This window comes from Sus scrofa, chromosome 18 (genome assembly GCF_054392235.1).
Source record: "Sus scrofa isolate SSC_HxYL_T2T_F1_AM1 chromosome 18, Sscrofa_HxYL_maternal_Yorkshire_Landrace_v2.0, whole genome shotgun sequence".
Lineage (NCBI taxonomy): Eukaryota > Metazoa > Chordata > Mammalia > Artiodactyla > Suidae > Sus > Sus scrofa.
In genome coordinates this window covers 34,772,462-34,789,336 of record NC_139400.1, presented here as the reverse complement: position 1 = coordinate 34,789,336, position 16,875 = coordinate 34,772,462, and the positions used below count along the sequence as shown (strand labels likewise).

At 40.7% G+C, this 16,875-nt stretch overlaps 1 protein-coding gene across 22 annotated transcripts in view; it reads left to right on the top strand.

The window, feature by feature from the left end:
• The window catches only part of CPED1 (cadherin like and PC-esterase domain containing 1), a 281,918-nt gene that overhangs the window by 17,532 nt on the left and 247,511 nt on the right, over positions 1 to 16,875 (top strand). For 20 of the 22 annotated variants that reach the window (XR_014834409.1, XR_014834411.1, XR_014834410.1 and 17 more), the window contains one exon: positions 7,117 to 7,303. Coding sequence is in view for 16 of the 22 variants with exons in the window: in XM_085006011.1 (XP_084862137.1) it covers positions 7,117 to 7,303 (187 nt within the window). In the remaining 6 variants the exon portion in view is untranslated. Of the gene's footprint in view, positions 1 to 7,116; positions 7,304 to 12,960; positions 13,061 to 16,539; positions 16,802 to 16,875 lie in introns of those variants that run through there. The other 2 variants (XM_085006016.1, XM_085006015.1) reach the window with 2 other exon arrangements.

The following is a 16,875-nucleotide window of genomic DNA, read 5'->3' as shown; positions in this document are numbered from 1 at the left end:
ACTGTGGTAAGTCTCAAAGGGCTGGGGAACTCTTAAGCTAAGACCAGAAAATGCGACCAGGGCTTGAGGATGGAAAGCAGATAACTTCTTCCTCCTCTAAAGCTCTATGTGATTAAGTGATTAAGACGGAAAAGGAGGAAGAAATGTTGAAAAGGGGGAAAGCAGAAGGAAGGAGAAGAGACAAAAGAGGGACCTTCAGAATGGTTTTGATTTGGTCCAAAATAGAAGTAAAATCAGTTGTGCCTCAAGAAAAAGCAGTCTGCCTTCTCTTCTGATCTCATCTAAAGCTTTATCTTATTCTGAAGGCTATCTGGAAGGAAGCTATCAAGACCACCATCTCCCAGGAAGTCCAGCGTTTTTGTAATCTCGTCTGGGTTTTGTTATGTCTGTAAAGTTACAGCAAATAGTAAACTGATGGCCCACAGCTGTGCATCGTGGGTGGCACTCAAGGAAAGGAGTCTTGAATTCCTTGGAGGAGGAAGAGGCTTCAGAACAGGCTGGAAAAGATGCTTAATATGACTTTCAAACAGCTAGAAAAGAGAAGCAGAGACATTTGGAAGAAGCAGAGAGGGACTATAAGTTCCTCCATGTTGGTGGAAATGGACAAGCCCTTCTGTGGGGGTAACAGGCAGCTGGCCCCTTGGAGGCATGGGAAAGCAAGACACGCAGTGGGAGACATCAGATTGGGACCAGGGGAGAAATCCCTGTTTTTGTTCTTGTTTGTTTTTAATTCCTCCCTTTCTCCAAGATTCCTGCTCTGTGTGAGGTTAGCCTGGGGAAGGAAAGGGCAGCGCACAGTTGAAATTACGCCCAGCTTGACTGAGCATTGGCTGGGGTTTGAGGAGTTTGAGAAAGCAGCCTTTTCTCTGTCTCTCTCTCTTTTTTTTTTTTTTCCTGCCTTGCAAATTGCTGTCCTCCAGTGACACCTCTTTTCTTTCCTCCAGTTACACAAGCTCTAGACCCCTCTTCCATACAATGTGGTTCTGAGTTGTGAAAGAGGAGAACAGCAATAAACAGAGATGACTTAGGCATTCTCAGGGCTTCCCATCAGGTTATATGCTGCATATTTTATAGATGGGAATAGATGGGGTGGAAAGGCTTTTCTTTTTCTTTTTCTTTTTTTAATTAAAAAAGTTTTATTTTTTTATTTTATTTTATTTTTTTTGGCTGTGCTTGTGGCATGTGGAAGTTCCAGGACCAGGGGTAGTGCCCAAGCCACAGCAGCAACCCAAGCTGCTGCAGTGACAGTGCTGGATCATTAACCCCTTGCACCATAAGGGAACTCCTGGGAAGTTGTTTCTGATGAGCAAAAATATTGTATCTCTTAATTCTCAGTGAGTATTTCAGATGTTCCCAGTGGACTAAGGAGATTTGTTGTTTTCTTTTTTTGTTTCTATTTCTTGTTTTCTTTTCCTTTTTTTTTGTTTTTGCTTTTTAGGGCCACACCCATAGCATATGGAAGTTCCTGGAGTAGGGGTCAATCATCAGAGATGCAGCTGCCAGCCTACACCACAGCCAGGGCAATGCCAGATCCTTAACCCACTAAGCAAGGCCAGGGATGGAACCTACATCCTCATCCATGCTGGTCGGGTTCATTACCACTGAGCCATGCCGGGAACTCCTTTATTCATTATTTTCATCATTGTCATTTAAACTATTCTATATAAACATTTAAGATCAGTTTTTATCTAGTTTGGAGTAACTGTAGGTGAAGGCCGAGGGTCCCTAAAGGTTCACTCAGGTAGGGAACATTCTCCAAGGCTTTGCCTGCATATCCAGGGAACCTGCAGTTTCTAAACTGTCCTGCAATTTTAAATAATGTTTAAATATAAAATGTATAGGGTATGCATCATCCTGGAAAACTCCATCCATTTTGTTTCTTGAATTCTCTAGGTGTATATTTCACCTGTGGGAAAAAATCTTTATTCTTATAGTGGAAAAATTAAAACGTTATTCACTATGATAGACTCTACAATATTTCTAAAATGCCAAAAGTCTGGACAGCATGGTAATTTGACTTTTAGTTATATATGACACACATCCGAGGTCTACTATATGATTTGTATTTGAGCATCAAAAAATGTCATAAATACATAGCTCCTTTAATAAATCCAGAAAAAAATCTTTTTGTCATATGAAAAAAAACCCAAGTTTTATTTTTCATCTCTACTATATTTTCAAGAGCTATATTTCTTGCTTTTGTGGTAAGTCTTGGTGAAGACTTTTTAATAGTAGCTGAGAAATATATTGCCTTTATAATATAGCTCTTTATTAATTTTTTACTGTAAATTCATTACTTTGCTCAAATATTTGACTCTATTTTTGTCATTCTTGCCACTATTCAAAATTCTACTGAAATAAATTTCTTAATGCACATTTTCACCACTTTCTCTCCCAATCCTCCATGGTGGTATTTATAAAAAAGACTTTTACATATTGAGAACAAAAAAGATGTTGTATTCATGCATTCCAAGAATTATTTAGTATATACCCATTCTGTGTCAAGTACTCTTTTTGCTTTTTAGGGCCGCACCCACAGCTTGTGGAGGTTCCAGTCCACAGGGGTCCAATCAGAGCTGTAGCCGCTGGCCTACACCACAGGCTCAGCAACGCTAGATCTGAGCAATGTCTGTGACCTACACCACAGCTCACGACAACGCTGGATCCTTAACCCACTGAGCGAGGCCAGGGATCGAACCTGCTTCTTCATGGATACTAGTCAGATGCATTTCTGCTGAGCCACAACAGGAACTCCAAGTACTGTTCTTAAGTTGGGAAGACAAAAGTGAACAGAACAGACAAGACATATGCTTTCATTTACCTTCAACAAACATAAAAATAAACCATATTTTTGCCTTAACAGGTGATAAGCCCTCAAAGAAAAATTATATATCAGGGTGTATAGAAGCATATAGTTTACTGTAGAAACACTTTTTATGACAGAGACCAAACTATGTTAATTGAAAAACATAAAGAATCCTTAATTTAAAATTAGAGTCAAAATATGATATTGATTTCTATTCAGCTTCATTTTTATATATTTAACATCATGTACTGGTCAATGATGGACACTCACATAAAGAAAACTCATTTCATTCCCTCTGCAATCTCTCGGAGTAGGATTTGTTACTCCGACTACACCTTTGAGAAAGTGCTGGTGTGGGGCAATTACGTAACTCTCCCCTGGGGATGAAGCACTCAAGTGGCAGAGCCAGAATCCAAATCCAGATTTTGGATTCCCCGCCCTCCTCTGTTCCTACTGTGTCTTGCTGCATCTGACCTTCCAACTAATATATTCGAAGGCAGCATAGAGGTTTCAGATTTTGAAGCCCTTCCAATAAAAATAAGTGCTCGGTGATAAAACAACTTGCGTGTGGTCTAGCAAAGTGATTTCTGAGGGACTCTTTTGCAGATCTCTCAAGAAGAAAGGAGAGGGGGAGGTGACTTGGAGGATCAGAGGGACAGTGGCCAGTAATGCTCACTCCTTTCGAAGTTCTCCTCTGCTGAACTGCAAGTCTCAAGCTCAGTTGTTGTAGTTATGGCCAGGTTAAATGTGTACTTCTGCTAAAAATGTATCTTCAGGGAGTTCCTTTGTGGCACAGCAGGTTAAGGATCCAGTGTTGTCACTGCAGTGGCCCAGGTTGCTGCTGTGGCATGGGTTTGATCTCTGGCTGGGAATTTTTATATGCTGTGAGCGCAATATATATATATATAGATATAGATAGATAGATAGATAGATAGATAGATATAGATATAGATAGATAGATATCTATATCTCTATATATGTCTGTATATCTCCAAATGGTAGGAGTAATCAAGAGCTCTCCTCTCCAAAAGTGTTGCTACAGGCACTTGATCATCCCGCATTTGCTGGTGCGGTTGGCATAACTGTATTTCACATACGCAGTGTGTGCACCTGTTGTTGGGACGGCTGGAACCGTTCTCACCCCTTGGTAATGGGCCATTCTGCTGATACAGTGTGTTATAAATATTACAAGGACAGGGGCAGTTTATATTACAGGATAATACAACGTCATTTGACGGACAAGCTCATTTCCTATTTATTCTCTGTAGTCTGAGACGTGAGTTAAAATGTCAGGGTGTTATAACGGTGGCTATCAAATATGGCCAGCCATTCATAGCTTATTTAGAATATGCTCCTTATAAGATATGCTGGTTGCTCTTATTTTAACCGATCCTAGTTGGTGGTGGTGTTGGGGGTGGAGAGGTGGTATCGTTCAAAATAAAACTTAAAGTTTGAAAATACACTCTCCCCATGTGAAATCCCTGCTGTATGGAGCCAGCTGAAATGGAGAGCAGCATCCTGTGATTACGAAAGAAAATAATGTGAGAAGGGAATTCTGGACACTAGGCATTTTGCTTGAGTGACACTGATATATTTGGAAGCATCTGTCTTCCCCTTTCACCTCAAAGCATGTTTGTTTATTTTGGCCTCCTTTGGGCTACCATTCTCTCTAACTCCTGAGTCCAAAGGCTCAATCTGTATTGGCTTTCAAATATTCCTTCTTAAAAGTTCATCATTACAATTGCAACATTTGCTAAGGAATTATGTCCCAGTTAGCAGTTAAATTCTTGAGTCTAAATAGTTTCATCATCAAAAGGATACAATGAACTTCTTTGCAGAACAGATAATAACTCACAGACTTTGAAAAACTTATGGTTTCCAAAGGAGAATGGTTGGGGGAGAGGGAAGGGCTGGGGGTTTAGGATGGAAATGCTGTGAAATTGGGTCGTGATGATCCTTGCACAACTAAATGTAATAAAATTCATTGAGTTAGAAGCCAAAAAAATAGTTTCATAATCAATAAAATGCAATATCCTTTAACAAGGGAAAATACCTGATCATGTTTTCCCAACGTACCATGCACAGAAGGTGTGACTAGCTATTCTCTTTCTTTCTACTGCGTTCATCACACAGGTATTAAGCACCCATGTTAGCGTGTCCCTGGCAGAGCTCAGACACAGAAACAATGTTCCCAGCTCTGCTCTTTTTGACATATTATTATTATTATTATTATTATTTGCTTTTTAGGGCTGCACCCACTTCATATGGAGATTCCCAGGCTAGACGTCGAATCAGAGCTGTAGCTGCTTGCCCTACGCCACAGCTACAGCAACGCTGGATCCAAGCCGACTCTGCGACCTACACCACAGCTCATAGCAACGCTGCATCCTTAACCCACTGTGTGAGGCCAGGGATCGAACCCAAAACCTCATGGTTCCTAGTCGCATTTGCTTCCGCTGCACCATGATGGGAACTCCGACTATTATTATTTTAAAAACACACATATCATACCATCTATATGCCAGGCACAGTTCTAAGCATTTTACAATTATTAATTCCTTAATCCTCATGGCAGTTAGTGCTGCCAGAACTAGGGTATTCAAACCCAACAGCCTGCCTGCAGAGTTTGTGTCCTTCTGCATTGCACTGTGCTTGGTCTATTAATTTTCAGATAGCAGTCATTTGTATGCAAAAAAAAAAAAAAATAGGATAGGCTTCCTGCTCTCAAAGAGTTGGAATCTTAAGACAGCATGGAGGTTTCAGATTTGATTTAGAGCATTTAGAATTGCCACGACAAGCTAAATCTGTTTCTTCTTTCTTTCCATATATATCTTCAAAGATCTTGGTAGAGCATTGCACCTCATCAGTTTACTAGGTATCTTCATTTACTAAGTCTATATGATGTGTACCAGAGACACAGGGACCATCCAGGCTGCCTGCAAAGACCCTCACATCACAGAGAGACACCGTTTCATACGTGCTAATGGAAGGATGTATTTCAATGAAAATTTTCCAAAGGGGCTCTGTTTGATTTGGAGTTTGCTAAGTGGAAGTATATAAAGAGAGGCAGGGACTGTTAGTGGAAGGCACAGCCGAATCTGAAAGAGCAGGGTGGGATCAGGACTGGAAATGATTAAGAGGGTGACATTACCAGAGAAGAAGGATGGGGTCTAAGTTCAAATGGCCTGCATTCCTCAATAAAGATGTGAAATTAATTCTATCAGGAATGGGAAATAATGAAGGAATTTAAGGAGTGAAAAGACATGGTACAAAATGTGTTTAGATCCATGAAAAGGACATTTGATTTAGAGCATTTAGAGTTGCCGCTAAAAGCAATGTGGAGTCCCAATTTCATTTTCTACCTTTTCCTCCTCATTTTCCTTCTCCATCCCCTTGGTCTCCTCTTCTTTGGCCTTGCCTGTTTTTGTTTTTGTTTTTGTTTTTAGCCCTCTCACATTTTTTTTGCCCTAGCCCCCATCCCATCTCATTACTTCTTCCAGTAGTCAAAAAAATGTCTACTGCTTCAAGGCTAAATTCCAAGTTTTTGCGAAAACACACAGTATCTGCCATTAAACCATATAATGAATTTAGAGTCAGCCGTTTTCTACTTGCCAGTTCAAAACTTCCTTGGTGATAATGGCATTTCAAACATCATTGTGAGAAAGAAGAATATTTATTTTGGGGGAGCAATAAACTATTGAAGGAAGAACCTATGGTTATGATACCTCAGTGATAGCCTCCTCTTCTCAGGAAGTTCCGTCCTGCCTCACGTTCAGATTTTGCTGCATCCTCATGGAGAGAAGCAAAAGCCTTGTATATCTCCAGCCAGCTCTGGGATTGCTTCTCAGCGCTACTCCCTGCATGCGTCTCCCCACACAGAACCCATCCTCCCTGAGTCCCTTGGAGGAAACCATTTTTACCCTAAAAGAACTGTTAAAAGGTAATGCTGCTAGACCTACTCAAGAAAAGCACACTGCAGATGAAAAGCATTGCTATTAATTTCTATTTTCAGCTAGAGTTGAGTTCTGTATTTCTATGCAACTGTATTCCTCCAGGAACTCTATATTTTAATAGCCTGAAGTTTTCATCTTTCTGTAATAGGGAAAAAAATACAGTTCACCTTCAGTTTGAGAAGATGAGGTTGCCTTTGTCCTTGTCAGCCTTTCAGAGACTCTGTCTTTCATTTCTAGAGAAAAACTTAAAAGGCAACTGTCTGAATGGCTCCTGATTTGCATTCATGATCTCCTTCCAGGGAAATGTGCTCCCTTTTTTCCCCCTCTTAAAATTTTATGCCTTCTTTGTCTTTGTAGATCGAGGAGTCAGTTGAGACCCACTTTGGCAGCCATGGCAGAAGGGCCATTCTCTACCATTCTCCTTCTTCCAGCAAAATGGAACTGAAGCTCCACCAGCACATTCTCACTCAGCTTCACTATACAGTTGTCGTCGTTGAAGAAAGGCTGCTCGGTGCTGACCTTGGGCTGAGGCTGCTAGAAAAAGGTTAGAGTCAGATGTAATAACCACTGTTGCTTGCCCTCTAGTGTTAAGTACTTTCTGGAATGTGCTACTATTTGCCTTAAAGAAAAAAATCATAAGAAATTTTCACCCCTGATCAACCTTCTTGCATCATAGAAAACTTCCTCTCCATTTTCCTTTAGCTGCATTTCTTTATTCCTGAAATTACTTTGTTTACATTTTTGTAGCCTTTTGGAGTTGCATAGTTCATCTTGAAACACTGCATAAAAAATGTTTATGTTTATGAGCCCAAATACATGTTCTGCCCAGCACCAAACTGCTCCATATTTTAAGAAAATTGCCACTTCATCTGACTGCAAGTAGAATGTGCTGGAAATTGTTTCAAAGAGCCAGCTTAAATGTGATTCACAGATTGGCTCTAAATGTGGAAGAAGTGTGGATATTTATCTCACAGGCCATTAATAGTCAAGTACTTTTATTTCTGTCATTTGAAGTGAAAACCAAGAGACACGTTTTTTAAACAAGTGATTTGAAAAGGAAGTTGAGTAGATGACGAGGGTCCAAGAGGGCAATAACAATGACAGCTTACATGTCCTGAGCAACCAGCCACGTGACATATTATATTCTATATTCGTGGCCTCATTGAATCCTCACCGAAGCGCCCTGTGTAGCCTGAGATTAAGAAATACTCATCTCTCCCCTAGTTACAGATGAGGACACTGAGGCTTGGAGAGGTGAAGTGACTCACCTCGTATCTTAAGCCTGGGGTGATGGAAGGGCAGGCTTTGCTGTCACTTCTGTGCTTGTCCTCTTAACCCGTGTGTTGCTCACCCCCTCTTTTGGCCCCTTACCCTGCACTCATCTATTGCAATTAGAACTACTGGGTGAGATATGCAGCATTCATTTCACATGAGCCAATCCGATTGTTCTCTTTATGATAACACACAGTGTATCAGTCTATTAAAAGGGAAGGGAGGAAACAGCCATTTGAATCAACTGCCGATTTCCAGGTTTCCATGGTGGTTTCCTTTGGGAAAAATAGTCAAATCCTGGTGCCACAATAATTTTCTTTCTTTCTTTTCTTTTCTTTTTTTTTTTTTTCTAAATCATAGTGTTATTTTATTGTCATTAAGTTGGATCGCAGCAACGTAATTTTCATTTGTCACTTCATTTTCAACCATCTTGCCATCATCATGGCCCTTGTTCTTCAGATAAGTTCCCCTTCGCTCTTTAAAGTGTTGTTACGCTGGTCAGTGATGGAGGCTGGGGGAACATTTAGCCATGATCACCCTTCACCACGTTCACCCTTTACCAAGTTGGCAGTGCTGTTACAAGCTACTTAGCTAGCAAAGCTCCCAGGAAAGAGAGCCCCCAGAGATCCACTTTGATGAGAAGAAAGGTCTTAAAAATGTGCAGAATCCAGGCCATTAGGACAGGTCTTTGAGAATGCCATTTGCTGCCCCTACCCCCTTTCCCTAGTTGTAGTATGGAAATCAAGAATATTGGGTTCCTGGAAGCGAATAAGAAAAACCAAAGGGAAGTCGAATGCTCTGGCATCAAAGCAACTGGAAACAAAGTTAACAAACCTCACTGGGGTTGGTTCTATTAGGAAGGACCAATCTAAAGTTACGGTATTTTCAGAGAACCATTTATAAGAATAGCTGACCGTGTTAAGGAAAGATATAAAACGTTTAGTCTGCCTCTCATGCCATAAAATATTTTAGCCCATCACTGAACCAGGTGATTGACTGTGTCACCAGCACCTTCAAGCCTTGTGAGCTGTGCTCCTGGAGTCCTGCAGCGCATTGGCGGTTAACCCACCACCATTGTGTGAAACTCCTATGTGCCTTTGTGCCCTGGATGCTGCTGCTGCTGACTGTGTGTGTACACAACATGACAATCTGTGCATTTTAACTTCAGTTTTCAGTTTTCCAGTTGAGAAACAAAGAACATGTCTCTTCTCTGCCTGGACATCCTTGGGTCAGTTTTATAAGAAAAAGGAAGATGACTTTGCAGCGCCCACATATCAAGAAAGTGCAAAGACAGCCTGAAGGCAATAGAATCTGGCAGCCAAAGGATGTGCTGGGCCCAGTAGCACAAGATAACTAGATGGTGTCACCAGAGTTTGTCAGTGTAAATACTGATTTGACTCTTTCTTCCCACATTTCTCTCAGTTTTTAAAACATCCACTGGCAGGAATTCCCATCGTGGCTCAGCAGTTAACGACCCAACTAGTATCCATGAGGATGCAGTTCTATCCCTGGACTCACTCAGTGGGTTAAGGATCCGGCGTTGTTCTGAGCAGTGGTGTAGGCCGGCAGCTACAGCTCCCATTTGACCCCTAGCCTGGGAACCTCCATAAGTCACGGGTGTGGCCCTAAAAAAAGACCAAAAACCAACCAACCAAACAAACCCAAAAATCATCCAATGGCTACTTTTTTATTATGTGTAATAAGATATTATTCCTGGATAGGCCTCCAGAAAGGGTAGCAATATCACAAGTATGGGAAATTGATTTTGGTTTGTCATTCGATTTTGTAGTTTTCACTGTGAGAGTGTCGAATACCTGGAGATAAAGAAGTTCTGTGAGCATAATCTAACACGTCCCCGATTATCTAACCTTCAGGAAAAAAAGCCACCTTTTCATTGCAGTTTATTTCCCATGGCCACACATTTAATCTACAAAGTAGGTTTGAACTGAATCACTTACTCTCAAAAATATTTTCCTGGGATTTGATTCTTACAGCATTTCTTTTGCTTTAGTTCCACGTGGTCTCGTCTTGCTTTTCCTACATGTACAGTAGCAGAAAGTATGGTGTTCTTTGGTGCATTTCAACTTCCTCTCCCCATATTGAGTGGGTTGGGGAAAGTGGAAGCTATTCGGAATGATCTAGAAACCTACCCCACCTTTCTTTTCACCACTGCACTTTTTGCTGTTTGCTAACCTGAAATTTGAAGATATTACATTAAAACAAAATAGGGGAGTTGCCGTCGTGGCGCAGTGGTTAACGAATCCGACTAGGAACCATGAGGTTTCGGGTTCGATCCCTGCTCTTGCTCAGTGGGTTAATGATCCAGCGTTGCTGTGAGCTGTGGTGTAGGTCACAGACGCAGCTCGGATCCCATGTTGCCATGGCTATGGTGTAGGCCGGTGGCTACAACTCCGATTAGCCCCCTAGCCTGGGAACATCCCATATGCCGCAGGAGCGGCCCAAGAAATGGCAAAAAGACCAAAAAGAAAAAAAAAAAAAAAAAAAAAAAAAGGCGCTCCTGCAAATGTTATTAAGTACCCAGGTACAGATTTGACCCCATGATAAAATACATTCTCGGTCACAGGAAAATAAATATAAAATGCATTTTCCCTGTTCTATCCATTCATTCCACCTGCTTTCCTCTCCTTTTTTGACTTGACTCCCATCACGTCTGTTGACCTCTCTTTGAAGCACAGGTGGCCTTTTTCTGGCTTGGGGGAACATTTTTTTTTTTAACCTTTTGAGGCCAGAAATGGATAAAAATTAGAAAAAAAATAGAAGGGTGTTAGTTCAGGCAGGCACCAGTCTACAATTAGGTATAATCTTTTCTTGCTGGGTAATATTTGGGGTTTATATTATATTTAATTTTCTGACTACTTATTTAGTAAATATTTACTGGTAGGAAAGTAAGCAGTCTTGGGTTGTAAAATAGAATATGGGCATTATGTTATTTCCCTGGTTAATTTCATCCAGTGATTATAATGGAAATTCGTGGCTCTATCCAGAAAGACGATAGGGCTGTGGATATTTGACCTTAAGTTGAGTTCTCTGAGACCTGTTCTCTTATCTGTTAAAGGCAGTGATGATATTACACCACAAGCATATGTGGTGAGAATTTAATCACTTTGCCCACACCCATCAGAGTTCTGGGAGAAAACACAGTAAAGCCCAGCCAGTATTTTTGTCATTCAATAGTCTGGGAGTGGGGCCTAGAAATTTCAATGTTAAAAACAGACATAGGTAACTCTGAGGTGTAGCCCAGTTTGGAGAGCATTGTCCTAAGAAATGTATTTTCGGTTCAAAGAATAACAATCTTTACAATTAATTTTAGGTATCAAATGACACAAAAGTCTTCTTGCTATGATGCCGTTGAACTACTTAAGATTTATTGGTATAGTTAGCTTTAAGCTGATTTTGAGGACAGTAAAAGGACAATTGTCTTTACAGAGTTGTACCTACAAAACTTAGCAGAATGTTAGAGAGTTCCCATCATGGCGCAGCAGAAACGAATCCGACTAGGAACCATGAGGTTGCGGGTTCTATCCCTGGCCTCGCTCAGTGGGTTAAGGATCTGGTGTTGCCGTGAGCTGCAGTGTAGGTCATAGACCCGAATCGGATCTGGCGTTGCTGTGGCTGTGGTGTAGGCTGGCAGCTATAGCTCCGATTGGACCCCTAGCCTGGGAACCTCCACACGCTGCAGGTGTGGGCCTAAAAAGATGAAAAAAAAACCCCAAAACTTAGCAGAATGTTAAACACACACATATATGGTCCTTCAGTCCCCTGCTTTGGAAAAATATGTCTTAGGTCATTATGTTTGTGAGAATGTGTAATTTTCTAAAGGAAAAGAAAAAAGAAGCAACCAATTATTCCCTTTCCCGATATTGAGATAATATTTAGTAAATCAGGGTTTTAGTACATGGAGTAGTATAATGGCCTAAAAGAGAGTCAGTGTTTTCCAAGAGTTCTTAACCTAGTCCCATAGTAAGATCCCCAAGTAGAGTGTGATCCAGGTGACTCTGAGTTGATAGACGTTCCCATTGGATCAGAATTACTTGGTACCCGCTAAGGGTAATGAATATTTAGCACTTTGCCGTCCTCTTCTGAGTACATCCTGCACTTTTAAATTCAGTATATTATAGAGTCCATGTGAAAAACACATGCTGCTATCAAAACAGAATTGGAGTCATGCTTAGGATTTCAAATTGCTCTTGTTCTTATAACTTGGGGTTTTCCATGGGATGTTTGTTGAAGAAATAGAAAAAGTGAAAGACCATATAGATTTTTTGGCCAGGGGTTGGCCGATTATGGCACACTAGCTAAATCTGGCCCCTCACCTGTTTCTGTAAACATTTCTTGGAGTGCCATCGCACATTTGTTTTTGTACTGTCTTTGGCTGTTTCTGTTCTATTAAAGCAGAGTTAGGTAGTTGCAACAGAGACCATACAACTCTTAAGGCCTAAAATATTTATTATTGGGCCCTTTGTAGAAAACATTTGCTGACCCATGGATCTAGACTAATTGTATGTCATTTGATCTCATAGCAAGCCGATGGTCAAACTCTATGACTGAGACAGGCTAGTTTTCTTTTTAACGTACATCAAACCTCATTCAAAAAGGATGCGGTGGTTTATGAAACCATATAATAATAAGATTACTAAAATGGAAATATGAAATTAGGGCTCAAACTGGATATTCCTCTTAGCTACCATAATTTTGGCTTCAATTTGGCTTGAGCTGCCACATACCCAGAGTGACAAGGGAAAGAATCAATGTTTTGCTCTCTGTATCCAGTCATGATGGAGGATAATGTGAGAAAAATATATATATATGTATGACTGAGTCACTTTGCTGTACAGTAGAAATTGACAAAGCACTGTAAACCAACTATAATGGAAAAAATAAAAATCATAAAAAACGTTTTGTTTTCAGGAAGGAGGCAACACTAGTTTATTCCCCTAATCTCCGACAGGCCCAGGTAGTACATTTACAGCAACTTGTTCAGATGGATTAGCAACTCGACAACTCTAAGGTATGTAATGGGTCAAGAGCCAGGGCAACCTTTGTATTGCAAACCAAGTGGATGTCTTGGTTCACGGGAACTAAGAGTGTAACAGCACAGCATAGGTATGGTGGAAGCATTTATAGGAAGGGCTAGGGTTAATACTGTGAAAATAATATTTATCAATATTTGTATTGATATTACATTTGGGACATGGTGTTATGGAGATGACATTTCAAGTAATATTGCTACAGCTCCCCCCACACACACCAGTAAGGGCACTATAAATTATCCAGCTGTCTTCTTGGGATGCACTATTAGAGGATATATTCAGTAGAGCGAGAGATACAGATCACTACCTAATGCTGTGAAAAATAGATGAAAAAAGAAAAAAGCCTACTTTCTACCCTGTTTATCATTTAATAGGTTTCTATCCTCCCATATTTTTAGTTACATACACCATCATTCTTGAAAATGTCCCACACATCCATGTTTCATGTGAAGTTTAGTTTAATTTTGAAGGTTTATTTATAATGGCTATTTGCCGAGAGCTGTTTCTGGACTTTGTATGGAAAAGAACCATCTACTGCAGACCTGTCTTAACTTTTATAATGGAAAACGTATTTCAGAATTTTTTGTTTTTAGTTTATTTGTATTCAAAAAGGAGCTGTGAGGAAGTTGAGGTTTCAATTAAATAAGAAGAGGTTAACCACAATAATTGCTTTCATGGGGACACAGTAGACTGTGGTAATTAAAATGAAGAAGCAGCACAGCAAGACTGAGCCGAGGTTGGACTCCCTAGTGTTACCTTTTAATGGTTGTACTACCCTGGGCAAGTTAGCCTCTCAAAGCCCTAGTTTTCTTTTCTGAAATGGATTGTTTTACAATAGTTCTGGGGATGGCATGTGGTAGCACTCCAAAAATGGGGGGTCATATTGCTTCTGCTGTCAGGACCTGGCCACAGAAAGGAGATGGTGAAGGTTCCTTGGCGGAGAGGGACATTTAAAATGGGTTGTGTAAGGGGCAGAAGGGTGCTACTACTGGATATTTTGCATTAAATGCCCTTGATAGGTGTTTTCAAGTCTCCCTTCCAATTTAACACGTTTTCCTCGAAAGCTTTGGGTTGTAAACCCACCTGAAATTCCAACACACCTTCTCCTGGGTCATTCCATTAGGAAAAAAGCAACTTGCTTTCCAAAAAAAATCTGTAAGTTCTTTGAGGTCAGGAACCATGTCTGCTCTGCTCCTCGCTTAAAACCATGCCCTCTGCCTAGGGCATCAAATAGTCATCAAATACGTGGATAAGTGAGGATAAAATAGTACAGCAGGAGTGAAGCCCTTTACATAGTGAACTCCCTCACATTTTCACATTAGTTCATGGCACAACCTTAATTCATGGCACAACTAATTTTAAAATATTAAAAAACTTAATTCGGAGTTCCCGTCGTGGCTCAGTGGTTAACAAATCCGACTAGGAACCATGAGGTTGCGGGTTCGATCCCTGGCCTTGCTCAGTGGGTTAAGGATCCAACATTGCCGTGAGCTGTGGTGTAGGTTGCAGACACGGCTCAGATCCTGCGTTGCTGTGGCTCTGGCGTAGGCCGGCAGCTACAGCTCCAATTCGACCCCTAGCCTGGGAACCTCCATATGCCACAAGAGCAGCCCTAGAAATGACAAAAAGACAAAAACAAAACAAAACAAAAAAACCCACCTTAATTCATCAGCCTTTCATATTTATGTAACTTTTTAGGAAAACCAATACGCTCAAATCTGCTCTGATGACAAAAATAATACAACTGCAAATACAGTATGGGATATGGCTAATGCTTTATACATCACAACCCAATTCTAGCCTGTTGAGGGTTTTAATGCTTGTGTCCATTTCTCAGAGTTTGTTCCTTCTCTGGATCTCAAGACCCCTCCCACCACATTTAATGGTGTTCCTCAGCCCTTTGGTTTTCTGGGGCAGGTGGATGAGTTTTGTTTTAAACCTACTCAGTGTCAGATGCCTTGAGCTTTTCCTGTGGATGTATTTAGGAGAGACTGGAGGTCAGGGCTAGAGATGTAGAACTGTGGGTTATCTGCTTAGAGATGATGCTTGATTGACTGAAAGTTTAATATTCCGTAAAATAATGCAACCCACAGTCTCACTTCAAATTGCTCTTCAGTAAAGGACATGGAAAAGTAAGCCTATAGCTTGTGCTGCTCATGACCTTGAAGATCTCGCATTAAAGGTCAAAAACCCTACCATGTCATTTCGTTTCTGTTTGTGTTCTCTACCTTATGCTCTCTAGTTCTTTTCTTAGCGTGAACTATTCACTTTTATGCTCTTGCAATCTCTTGATTTGGAAATACGGATCATATGACCCAGGATTTTGTTGTTGTTGTTGTCTTTTTAGGGCCACACCCGCGACATATGGAAGTTTTCAGGCTAGACAGCAACACGGGATCCATTTCTGGGAGGCCCTGCAAGTAGTTGGGCCAGTGTTTTTGAATTCCTACTGTTTTATGGGATGCTTGAGTACAGGATGTGTTTGGAGTAACCCTAGAAGGCATAGCTAGGGCCAAAGCAAAGGATGAACGTTGAATCTATTATCCAGCAATGGGTCAGCCTATCTCAAAGGAATGGAGTGAATATTGTTGGAATGGGAGCGCATCAGGAATGCTGCTGAGGGTTGCTTTGTGACTCAGGAGAATAAGTAAAATCAATACGGAAGCCTCCTGAGATCTGCAGCTCTGTGATGCACTCTGACGTTTATGCATGCAGAATGATGTAGATTTTAAAGCTTTATCATTCTAGGATTCCCCTTTCTTGAGTCTGCCTTCTGGGTGGAAGAGAGAAATGGGAAGCAGAGAGATAGAGAAACGTGGATCTGGAGGCAGAATTGGAGGTGGTCCCTTTTGGTTCCCAGAGCACGTTTATAGCAGATGCCTTTACTGATAATTTAAGATTTGAGAGCCCAAGGAACCTCTCGTCCCTTTTCCCCTTAGGCCCTACTCCAGCACCCCTGCTGCTTTCCTGAGTTTAATATGCACTATGACTGTTTAGCAGGAAGACAGAAGGGTAAAGGTCACATTGAAAAGGCACAGTGTGTTTTGCCTTGTCGGTATTTTGCCTCGAACACACTTGACATACGTTTTTTATTACGCCAGTAATAGGTTTGGGACGGTATCAGAAGTGCTTCTGTGCCTTTAGTTAATCAAACTAGGAAAGAAAAGAAATTGAATCAAAGAAACCTACAGGGCTGCACCATTCTATTTTATTGTATTATGACACATGGTAATTGTGTGTTCGGGTTTATTGTTATTTTCCTCACTGCTTATAGAATTGCTGATGTATTTACGACCAAGCGAATTCGTTCTTTAATTGGCACACGAGAGCTCAAGGAATGTTTATTTAACCTTAACTCAATGGAGTTGTTTATACTACAGGGACCTGAGTTCAATTTACATGAGTCTTTGAAAAAAACTTTCTTATTTATAAAAGTTGAGTTTTGAGTGACCTCCTCATTCTGATGTTTCCTTTACCCTCCACTGTGCAAGGGGAACAAAAAGCCACTGTCTCATTTTTACTCCAAAGAAACTAAACGACTTCCTTAAGTGGGTTAGTTTTTTCAATTGAAAATGGTAACCAGATGTTTACTGAAATCCCTAGCATTTCTCTTTCAGGCCCAGCTTCTTTCTAATGGTTTGATCTTTCGAAGTTTCATAGAAACCAGATTGGGTGTTTGAATCCTCTCTAGTTGGGAAATATTTAATGCAGCTTTGAAGGTACTGTCTCTGTGTTGTTTCTTTAAGTATACTTTCCTCTGTTTCTGTTTTTTTAAAAGATGCAGCATTGAAAT